Here is a 12,115-nt window from a genome sequence, read left to right as displayed (position 1 = left end):
ATACTTTTTTTTGTAAAAATATATAAACGGACTATCGATACTTCGAAAAAAATCATTGTTGACGTATGTTTTGCGTCAATTTGTTCATCTACTTTAATGTTTTTTTTTTAAAAAAAAAACGTGTTCTGGTCCTTGTTTTATATATTTTTTAACATAATAGTAAATTTTTATAGTAAAGTATAGTAAAGAAACACTGATAATTAAGGCATTCTCTACTTTATGTATTTTTAGAATCAGAAGTAGGAAGTAGGCTAACCTCAACAATTATCTTTAATTTACGATACCAGTAAATTTTTGTGGTAGACAAAAGAAAACATTTAATCTACAACGCAAATAACCATCAATAATCACACTACACAATAATAATCATAATGGCCATCCAAAATGTGTCAGCCGCAAATCTCCCGCCTTTTTTTTTTTTTAAGGGAAGTTGTGAGACTTGACGCAGATGTTGCTTGTTTATTCCAAAAGTATTTATTACCAATATTGCATCCGTGCGAATCCGGGTAGGGTAGCTAGTTTTAAGTAATGATGAATTACATCGTTTGTAGATGAGAGTTAATTTTTGGGTATAAATAAAAAACATTTTATTACAAAGATTATTTTATTACAGTTATATTAAATCATGTCTTTGTACAATACCATACATAACTAAATTACTATATATCTCTTAAAATATGTTAAAATCTTGGAATTTGCACTTAAATATTAAAAAAAAAAGGAAATCAGAAGATAATCATAATTTCTAATACATTTATTATTAATTATATGTAAAATGCAAGAGCAAAAAATATGTTCACACTTAGTCAATTTACGATAAGATACAGAAAAAAGAAAATAAAATTGTTCGACCAATCAGAAAAAATATTAAGTACAATTTTTAATATATACATTTCTATACATACATATCTTTGAAAATGGAATTTGTTAATTGTTTTTTTAATTAACTTCCCGAAGAGTAAATTGGAATGACTTGAAACTTGAATATAGAAATGCAAAGAATAGCAATAAGAATGAATGAATGAATGAATGAAAAGAAAATAAATGCATTAAATCATTTAAAAAATGCGGTATATTAAAAATTGTGTGATTAATGTTATCACATAAACAAAATTTAATTTGGAATGCAAGACAGTGATACCTGATTGTTAACAATTATTCTGACTAAGTGCAAAACATTCCACAATGCTCGTTTCAAGTGAGAACGCTCAACCTTGCATAATAAGGTGCACAAAGTTCTCGTAGTTGATGTTCCCCTGGGAGTCCTCTTGCCCCTGCAGGAGTTGCTCCACCTACAATAACATTAATTTAAATCTATTGTTTATGTTAGTGACTCAAGTATTAATTCAAGAGCAATAAAAAAATGAACAAAAATATAGAATATTTTTTTATCTGTTCACATCTATGTACATATTTATTCATCCATCAAAAGATAAGTAAATATCTACATAGATATTTAGTGATAGCAAATTTATTGCTATCGATTTAAGCAAAGTTAAGACGAACAATTTTTTATGTATATTCGTGATATTAAAAGAAATTATTTACCTCATCATCACTCAATTTCTCCCCGAGAGTGGATAAGAGATGGCGCAGCTCGGCAGATGAAATGAAACCGTTACCATCCTTATCAAAGTGACGCAGACCCTCAATAAAGTCATTAGCGGTGTCACCACTCCTAGCCTTGGAAATAGCCTGCAAAACAAATATCATTTCAATATTATTTTCACTAATTTTATCACATAAATATGGATAAAATAATGACAAAAATATAGGACTACATTGTTTTTTTCTTCTCCTTCTTTCTTTTTGTAATAATGACAATTATGTAAGAAGCCTCAATAACTATAGGCTTAAGTCACTATGGATTTGAAAGGCGCCAGTTTGAACCTGACCCCTTAATCTCTTGACCTGAATTAATCATAACAACCTCTGACACAACTTTTAATGGAAGGAAACCAAAAATATTCCTTGAAAGTCAGCAGATAATATTATTTTATTTTACTTCAACTGTTGTAAAGAGATTCAAGAAGAAGAGTTCAACTACATTTTCTTTGTATGCAATACATATATTCTTCAACTAATTAATAATAAATATATTGGGAACAGTCATTGTCTGTAATATATCCTGTCTAAGCATGCTAGGTATGAAATTTCCAGTTAGAAACATAAGCCAGTATCATAACCAGGTATCCAAAAATTATTTTTGTGGAACTATTTACATTTCACTACTTGTAAGTATTGGCTGAGACTTGGCATTACTTAGTATGTAGGGAACTTAAGTAGGTCAAAATTTTCTTTTACACATCATGTTACAAATTTAACTTAGTTGTATTATCCACCCAGTCTTTAAATAATATTATTTAATTCAATTATATATTTTTTTAAAGTAAATAAACAGGTTTCAATGTATTACTAATTAACCATAAAACATTAAGGCCAACCAGTCTTATCAATAATAATGGTATGACGAAATTTGTTGATTCATTAGCACTTTACCAATAATTTAGACCAAATTTAAGTAATTGAATAATCAATTATAAATAATTAACTAAATTACAATTATAAGAAATGTTTTTTAATAGTTTCACATGAACTATTACTATAATAACTATTCTATCAAATATTATAATTTTATATGATACTAATCAAATATTGTAATCATATTTCAGTATGGAATAAAAAATACTAATGTTATCATTGTTATCTTTACAAAAAATGTCCTGCATACATATGACGTAAGTCTAGTTGCAGCAATGTCATTTATTTCTACTTATGATAATGGTTCTATTACTTTTCTATTTTGTAAGTAAATTTGAAACAAAGTTGAATATTATGTAAATTATGAACACATACTTGATAAATGGGCAAGAAGACTTCAAAAGATATTCTCTCATCAGGTTTCAGGTGCAAGGTGCACTTCTTGACATCAGACTCAGTCGGGTTTTGCCCCAGGGCACGGAGTGCATCTCCTATTTGAGCCACATGGATTTTACCATCACCACGGGAGTCAAACAGTTGGAATGCCTCCTGAAACTCTAAAACATAATGATACCTATTATTATAAAGACTTCGATTTTACAATAAGATCATGCACATTGCATACCTTCCACTGAGGTAAGATTAAGCTTAGTAGGAGGCTCGTACATGAACATGTTGCACGGGTAGAGTAAGTAAGCAAACTGTGTAAAACGCACCGAATAGCCTCGGTCGAACATAAATGTTTTAAAATACACACCATATAAGGAAACTAGGGCGCTTGCAAAAGCCGACGCTTTTAGTGAGAACGTTGATTGACGTGAGTCATACGACACTCTTTGACGCTGTTCTTATGGTGATAAAGCTTTTCTTAAACGTTTAAATGTATAAAATATCAGTTATGGTACTATTTGAAACACAAAAGTTTAGAATTGTTTGCATGACTCACCTGCTAGTTGATCTTCGGAATATCCAGCCTGTAAGCAAATAAAAAAAGATTAGTAACTTAGTTATTATTTTTAACAAATAATAACGAATCAATTTTATAGTTTACCATTTTTTGATAAAAAATGTAATTTAATTGAATTAATATGTAAAAGTGGTTTAATTCCGCCTAGGTCAACTGTCATACAGATACGTAAACACATAAAATGTAAATGACGTAAGTATTAGGTTTGAAAACTTCAAAATTTTCTAATGCATGTTGTGATTAAAATGAAATTAATATTTTTTTTGCATAAAACGATCAATTTTGGTATTTATTACAATGTAATTAAAGGCTCAAAGTTATAAACTGTATAAATTATAGATTAGTTTAATGAAAATGTTTATTACTTCAAATTAACCAATGTTGCCAGTCATTTAGTAAAAGATAAAAATATTTATGTATTAGTAATTGATAAAACTTTAAAAAACAGCTGCCAATTAAAAATAGAAAGTTTTTTTCAATATTTATTTTTCATTACATAATCAAGCGAATCAATATTATATAACCATAAAATAAACCACTTCGTTGTTATTTTAAGGCGATTGTTTTATCTTCAATAAATGCTTTTAAAATTATAAAATATGTTAAATGAAACAAATTATTTGCGTTACATTTTAATTAGTGATTAAAATAATACGTATCATATTAATTGTTATTAACATTGTTAAAAATATTTTATATTTCCGAACGCTAGTAGCCATTGATCTTTTCATTCGAAAAAAAGCCGATTGAGCTCGTACGAAACGATGGCGCGGTCGGGTTGGTTGGCGATTGGTGAACGAATTGTAGAGGGAAGGAAAAAGAAAAATGGCAAAATGGTGTAGAAGTCGTTGAAAAGGTTAGTTACTTAATATTTCTTTTCAAATTGTTCAAGAAATTCAGTACGTAGTTTTCATTGTCTTAAATAAATATATATTTTTATTTTTCTACGGTGTAAGCGATTACCGTTATCGGGCGAGGTAGTCGACGGGGCGACGGCTGTGTTCGGCATAGGCTTTGTTCGCTAAACTCCACGTGCCTTCCGCCATTTAGAATAATTTTGGGGATTAAATACGATTACAATCTACAACATTTAATTATTATACGACGAGTACATCACGCCTCAAACAATTTCGCATACTTGTTACGATTTTCGTCACTTGTTAGACAAAATTGAATAGACATCGGCGAAGGGCAGCGTGGTCGTGCCGAATGGCTTTTGGTGCGTCACCGCCGTGTTGGATGTCTCGTGTTGCTGATAGTGCGTGATGTTACAGGCTCGGCGGAGCCATGGCTGCCGGCGGTGAATTCGTTGAGGGTTGGCTGGTGGCGCAAGTCCTCGGCGAGGGTGCATATGGAGAGTAAGTTACTTTATTATTATTGAGTCTATCCACAACTCATTTTTTTTATTTAAAACTCAAGAATACCAATTATTTTAACCGAAAATTACGCCTAACCTTTGTGTAGAATATAAAACTATTATTTAGCAAAAATCCTTCCTAAATTTATGAAACTCAAAATATATGTTCTGGTGGTTTTGAAATGCAACAGATAATATTTAAAATAATGTTAATATTAACTTTTTAAAAATCTATATATGTGAATGCCTAATGTAATACACATCAAATAAACTTATTTATCACTGAGTTTATTTATTTGACAACAGAATTGAATATGATTGAAAAGTAACTTAAATATTACACTGATAAACAATAAAGAAAAAATATACATTGATCAATAATGAACAAAATATTTTTAGAAATTCTATTGAGAAATTACTTAAAAATTTATTATTAAGAATTCAATTAAGAAATAATAATTTGTATTTAGAATAAATACTGAAATACTAGTGATGTTGGTAACTATAATTAAATTATATATAATTTGTTTCCAACTTTATTTTCTATATAGTTTAGGGTGCAATAATAATGTGGATAATCTATTCGTCTGATGGTAAATAACTACTTCATACTATAGTTGATAAAAACCAAATGTACCTTGAATTTTAACCCTATATATTTGGGTAATCTCGGATCTTCATTATAAATTAATATCAATCAAATAATTTTATGATCAGTATGCTAAATGCAACATGATAATTTTCATTATGCAAATAAAATTTTAATATAAACTTCCTTGATAATTAATTGATTATTTAATCAAACTTTTTTTTGCTCTAAATACTGACACTGCAACGCTATTCTAAACTTTCAAAACTAGCAATGGGGAGAGCTTTAAAAAAAAAAGACAAGTTTTTTAATGTAATATTAAAAAGTATTGATACCATTACATAACATTATTTTTATATGATAACAGATTGAAAATCAAACCAAACATAAGAATGATAATTAAGATATTTGTGATTTGAAGTTAAATTTGAGCCCAGTGTTTGTATAATGGTTTGAAAGAGTATTGAGAGCGTGAGGTGGTCGCCGGCGGCAGTCGATTGCTTTGGTCTAAGGCGGAACTAGATTGAGAGTGCAATTCGGATGAAAAAAGCGATTGTATTAGCGGCGGCGAGCGCGGCGCATCCTTGAAAGTTTATCCACCCCGCGCGGTCAGTGCCGCCGTCGTCGTCGTCGCCACCTTGTTTTTCTACTACATCTCTGTATTTTCGGCTTATATCTTTGCATAATAGCGCATTATAATAACACGAAACCTTTAAGATGTTACAGTCTCTTATAGAACATGATCACTTATATAATAATTTGATTAATCGAATTTTATTATTGTTTTTTTTTTATTATATTTGCACAGACATCACTTCAAATTTAGGAGGGAATTTTCTTTGGTATAAGTTTGTAAATAATAGCAAGCAAGATACTCTTACGAAATTTATAATTAAAATATAAAACATTTTCAAACGAAAAAAAAAGTGGTGCAGAGTAACTAAAGATTTTTTTTGTTTGTCACTGAGGTTACTACGATCTAGATATATCACAATACACCAGACTCAGTGAACTTAATGATATAATAAATCTTTAGACTGCATTTTATGATTAAGGGCTTTGATTACTACTTTAAATTGTCTTATTTATTGCTGCATCAACTAGTTAACGTTGTTAAGAGTATTGCTGTCATAAAAATAAAACATTTCATTGTATTGTAAGAGTTCAACTCTTACAAAAATACTTTTGATATTTTATACTATTTTATGCATTTCTAAATCAATTGCGTACATATAGAAAAAAATATCAAAATAATCTTGGTTTTTACTCAAAGGAGATAGATCCTTTTTATATTCCACGAAGCATGGTTTGTTTTATATAACAAAGTCTTATAAATATAGTTTTTAATACTTTTTAGGTATTTTAATAACATTTTCTTAAATTTTGGCTGGTTTGATAGATATTATTCAAAAATGATATTACTCGCTCTAATTAAAGTCATTGATAATACAATAAAAAGTAGTGTTCGATAAGAATGTTTATCGTTTAGGGTTCGGTTGCTGGTGCATTCGCGTTCGGGCGCGTGCGTCGCGCTGAAGGCCGTGCGCGCCGGGGAAGGAGGCGCGCGCGAGGCGGCGCTGCACCGCGCGCTGCGTCACCCGCACGTGTTGCGCTGTCTGGGCGAGCGTCGCCATGACCATCTGCATTATCTGTTCCTGGAGTACGCGCAGGGCGGCGAGCTTTTCGATCGCATCGAGCCCGACGCCGGCATGCCGCCCCAGGACGCGCGACGGTACTGGCGCCAGCTCGCCGCAGGTCTCCATTACCTGCACTCTCGAGGCGTGGCCCATCGTGACATCAAGCCTGAGAATCTCCTGCTCGATAATGACGACAATCTAAAAATATCCGATTTCGGAATGGCGACTCTCTTCAGGTGAGGTACGTTATAGTCGTAGAATGATCTAAAATTTTCAGCTAGTCTACCGTTTCAGCCAGTCTGGTTTCAAATGCTAAATTCGTAATATAATTCTAGACATAAAGAACAAAGCATTTCTTCTGACACGTGGTGGTCGCCGCATTCCCATTATGTGGTCTATTGCCTTAAATTATATGTCAAAATTAAAAATGCAATTTCGCATTTTTAGTATACACTTTTTTATATATTTATACGTATTTTATTTCAGCCGAAAGAAAGTTTAGAATTATTTTGTGACACTGATAAATTGACATAAATTTTCCTTTGTAACAATGAGTGTCTCGGCAGGCACGGGTCTCGCGAGCGTCTGCTGGCGCGCGTGTGCGGCACGGTGCCGTACGCCGCGCCCGAGGTGCTGCGCGCCGAGTCGCGGCCCTACCGCGCGCCGCCCGCCGACCTGTGGGCCGCAGCGCTCGTGCTACTCGCCATGCTCGCCGGGGGTCAGTGCTTCGTGTGCTCTAAACCTCGCTGCACGTGCTCGTGTACAGCACCGCTGTATTCATTGCATGCCTACATGACTAGGGCTTCTGACTTTCAAAAATGGTAAACGGACGAACTTTATTATCAATATACAATATTAATAAAGAAACTGAAAATGTAGCTTTGAAAGTTACACTGGGGAGTAGTCTTTAAAAAGTCCCGAATGCGCCATTAAATGCGAAACAAGTTTTTAGCACAATTCAAAAATATTTATGTCAAATTAAGATTGGAAGATTAGTAGCCCTACACATGACTAATAATCCGTTTGATAAGCATAATTTTGAATTTTTTTTCTTTGTGTACTAATTATGCCCTTATTATAGTGGTATTGCCTGCTATTTGTGATTGTTTTTCTGACTGTGAAATATTTGCTATTTAAGAAATTTACGAGTCATTTTTAAGCCGGTTTTGATGATAAAACTATTCATTGGACATACTCTGACTCTGCTATAGAAATAGTTCGCAGTCTCTTCGTGTTTATTTCACAGCATGTGACCAGATAGAACACTAACACGCACGTCGCGTTTCCGCCGGCGCGGCTCGTCTCTTTGGTATCCTAGCTGTAGGAGTTTCGTCGTGCCCTAAAGTTATGGTACCGAAGTTACGAGTCGCGCCACCAGCTACGAGATGTCGGACGCCAGCGCGCGCTCCGACGTCATACAGCGTACGAACCGCACACGATACGCCCCGACCGTCGGTGACCCTCGAGCTTTCGTTCAAGAAGAGGATGCATACGACGCTACTCTTGTAGCAAAATCATCTCACCCGCTTTATTTTGTTACAGAGTTGCCGTGGGAGCGAGCTAGTATGGAAGACCCGCGTTACGCTTTGTGGAGTGCATGGGCGGAGGCGGAGCGAGCAGATGCGGCTGTGCCCGGCGGCGTGTGGCGTAAACTGAGCGCCGGAGCCCTGGCGCTGCTGCGGCGAGCGCTCCGACCCGACGCCGCCCGGCGGCCCGCGCTCGAGTCGCTACTGGAGCACCGCTGGCTCACGCAGAGTGACATCGACCTCGCCCAGCCTCGCGGTAAGACACCTTTTTAGTGCAATCGCTCGTGATCGTCGGACAGGAGGAACCTTAACCAGAAGAGAGAAAACTGTCCGCGCGGTCGTGTCAGGTACTAGGTGACTCTGAGTGGAGTGGGTCTCAGAGACGCCTCGTGCCTCAACACGGGCGCGCGGCTCGACGACTTTCCCTCAGACGCCCCTCGCGGTTCTTTGGCGATTTAGCTCAATGACGTGTCTGTGAGCTCATAAAGCTAGATTACCAAAGCACTGCGTCGAGGCAAATATCGACAGAAGAATGTTTCTACTCAACAACACATCTTTTTAAAAAATATATTATTTTCTTGTATGTTTATGTGTGTATATTTCTGTATACAAATTAATTAGCCTATGTACTGTTGTGCTCGCAAAATAAACCACTTTATAATGCATAATTGTATGTTATGGAAGTGGTTTTTTAGGAATATTATTTAAAAAAAAAACGAAAGCTTTATAAAGCAAACTTTCTAGTGTGTTCAAACAATTTAGCCGTGTGCCGTAATAAGCACCAAACCTCTTAACAGGATGGAAGGTATTTGCCCAGCAGAGAGACATTTACCAGCTGTTCCGCTATAGGTATTTGTAGTTGCAAAGTTATCACTGGCAAATTAATTGAATCACACCAAACTGCATTTCTGAAACATTGTCTGCACAGTCTAAAGTCACATTGCATATTATTTCAAATAGCTTATATAACCTAGTCAAACGGTAAGTACAATAAGGAATGTGCTTAGATTTTAGATACCTGACATAAATCACCCATATTATGCTTCTAGCTAGTTTAGTTCTGTGTATATCTTGATCTTGTTTTGAATTGTTTTTGATTACAATTACTATTTAATAAATATCTATCGTTTGTGCAAAATGTTGAAATTTTAATAATAAATATTGAATGCAGAAGGAACCAAACGAGTGTGGAGCTCGCAGCCTCTAATGGCCGCAGAGGCGGGCGCGGGGGACCAAGATACACTGGTGCTGAGCGCCGCGGACATGGACGCGCTACTGAGCTACTCGCAACCCGCGCACGCCGACGACCTGCTGCTGTCCACGCCGCCCGACGCCACGCAGGGCACGCAGCCCGGCCTGCTGCAGCGTCTCGTGCGCCGCATGACGCGCGTCTGGATGCGCTGCGACGACACGGCCGCGCTCAAGGCGCTCACCGACCTGCTCGATGAGAAGCGCTACGTCTGGCGACGCGTGCATCCACGCATCGTGAGTTGCAGTCGTCGACTTATCCTTCATACTTATTAGTAGAAAATAGGGTTGCTGAGGATTCCTCTTCCGCTTCCTCATAATGCGAAAGTTCCGCAATGTTTTGGGTTCCTCAACCGATACCGCATCCTCGTAAATAAAAATTAATAATCCTCTTCCGCTATCGCTTCCTCAAAATTTAAGAGCAATTTATGAGGAATCTGGAGTTGTAGTGGACACATCACATGCCCCACAGCCACCGCTTCCACGTTTAGCAATAGAAGGGACGTGCGTGGTACTAAAGCTATGATTCTTTATTGTGTGTTTTGATAATATTTTAATTCTCTGCCGCTTCCTCATCCGCATCCTCTTTTTCGAAAAATATCTTCATCCTCATCCTCTAAATTTGCGTTTGACAAATCCTCTTCCTCCTCCTCTTCCTCATAATCACTTCCTCCTCCTCTTCCTCATAATCACTTCCTCCTCCTCTTCCTCATAATCACTTCCTCAACAACCCTAGTAGAAAAGGCTAGACTAAATATAAATTGTGTTGTTTCCAGTTGGCGATTGATTGTGGGGATGAAGTACGTATGCGCGCGTGGGCTTTGCGAGTGAGCCAGGAGGATAGCGAAGCGCGTTCGGTGTTAGAGTTTCGTCGGTCTCGCGGATGCGGGCTGGCGTTCAAGCGGCGCTATCTGGAGCTGCGACGCTCGCTGCAGCCGCTGTCCACGCCTCCGCCCCCCCGTGCCGACATGCTCTCCGCGCCACTGTTCGCCCTGGAACCCCTGGACACCGCCATGGACCTCTCATGACAACTGGATGGATTTCTTCCTCTTCTGCCGAGTGAATCCTTTCGATACGCTAGTTAGGAGAAATATCGAATCCTCCGCCTTAAATGTGATATTGAATAGATTTGAAAGTGTTGTTTGTTAAATATTAGCTTTAATTTGTTACTTTTGAGTGTCATGAGAATATGGAGTTTTTGTATTTCATAAATTAGTTGTAAGATAAATTAGTTGAAAGAAACGTTAATAATTTCATGTATACTTTTAATATAAAATCATTTTTTTTATAATACTGGTCTTATTTTCACCTTCTCCTGTGGAGTAAAATTTCCATTTCTTAGATAAATTTGTTCATGGCGAGCGTAGAATTTAGTACCAGCCATCCTAAGCTCGGATGAGTACAAACCTAATCCTAACGACTGCTTTTTTTACTTTTAGAAAATGAAAATTTCTACTTATTTTATTTATCGCATCTACAAGTGCCATATAAATAAGCAGCCTAAAGAGCTGTCTTCAGAATGACTAAAATGTGCCAGATCAGCTTTTAAATATTGCTAGAAGCTTCTATGCATTGCATTTTAGAAGCAAAAAAAATAGTTAAACTACTAACTGCTCAACAATAATATATTTGTTATTGTTCAATAATAATTTTAAAATACAGAGCTCTTATACGATTATCAAATTCCATATAATATGTATAGTAGGAAGTATTAACTTTACTTCTATGCTTATATTAAAGTTAGTGTCAAATGTGATCATGATTATTGGAAAATTTCAAATCAGTTACAAGAAACATTTGCCTGTAGTTACACTGACTCACCTTTCTAAACGAAATAATATGAATGGATGGCACCTATCAGCGTTGCCTGACTATCGATAGTTGATCTCGTAAACTATTCAGGATATCGATAGTATCGTTTTGATCAAAAGTATTGATAGCTCTCCGTGAGCAGTACTATTGATAGCGGCAACACTATCGATAGTATCGCTAGCTCTCTGTAGACAATACTGTTGGTAATTGCAATACTAATGCTACTATCGATAATATCGATAGCCAGCGATTTCTTGATAGTATTGCTTTTTAAATATAAGCAATATAGTTGTTGTATTTTTAAGAAAAAGAAGTAGAAAATAGAGAAACAGAAACAGTTCGAAAATACGTGCACAGACTGTGCTATCATATTAACAAATTCTTTTGAAAATATTCCGAGAAATGAGTATTTTTCGCACCTATTACATAAAGAATTGTAATACATTCAACCATGTATGCGGACAGATACGTACCTTTAAATTTTTCATTATTCCTTAT

At 35.7% G+C, this 12,115-nt stretch overlaps 2 protein-coding genes across 3 annotated transcripts; one reads left to right on the top strand and one right to left on the bottom strand.

The window, feature by feature from the left end:
• Positions 1–1,054: 1,054 nt before the first annotated feature.
• On the bottom strand, positions 1,055–3,804 carry LOC124531662 (myosin-2 essential light chain). 2 transcript variants are annotated; one of them, XM_047106143.1, is made up of 5 exons: positions 3,533–3,804; positions 3,428–3,455; positions 2,857–3,038; positions 1,549–1,695; positions 1,055–1,292 (listed from the first exon to the last, which is right to left on the bottom strand). In XM_047106143.1, the coding sequence occupies exons 1-5, from the start codon at positions 3,533–3,535 to the stop codon at positions 1,209–1,211; spliced, it is 444 nt and encodes a 147-aa protein (XP_046962099.1). In that variant the 5' UTR covers positions 3,536–3,804; the 3' UTR covers positions 1,055–1,208. The 2 variants fall into 2 exon arrangements, with proteins under 2 accessions (XP_046962099.1, XP_046962097.1); XM_047106141.1 differs by lacking the exons at positions 3,428–3,455; positions 3,533–3,804 and adding an exon at positions 3,107–3,268.
• Positions 3,506–11,091, top strand: LOC124531661 (serine/threonine-protein kinase grp). Its single transcript, XM_047106140.1, has 8 exons — positions 3,506–3,640; positions 4,161–4,304; positions 4,723–4,806; positions 6,884–7,267; positions 7,598–7,749; positions 8,574–8,813; positions 9,729–10,042; positions 10,582–11,091. The coding sequence occupies exons 3-8, from the start codon at positions 4,736–4,738 to the stop codon at positions 10,831–10,833; spliced, it is 1,413 nt and encodes a 470-aa protein (XP_046962096.1). The 5' UTR covers positions 3,506–3,640; positions 4,161–4,304; positions 4,723–4,735; the 3' UTR covers positions 10,834–11,091.
• Positions 11,092–12,115: the final 1,024 nt, after the last annotated feature.

This window comes from Vanessa cardui, chromosome 8, assembly GCF_905220365.1.
Source record: "Vanessa cardui chromosome 8, ilVanCard2.1, whole genome shotgun sequence".
Lineage (NCBI taxonomy): Eukaryota > Metazoa > Arthropoda > Insecta > Lepidoptera > Nymphalidae > Vanessa > Vanessa cardui.
The sequence above is the reverse complement of the archived record's forward strand: the minus strand, read 5'-3'. Positions and strand labels throughout refer to the sequence as shown.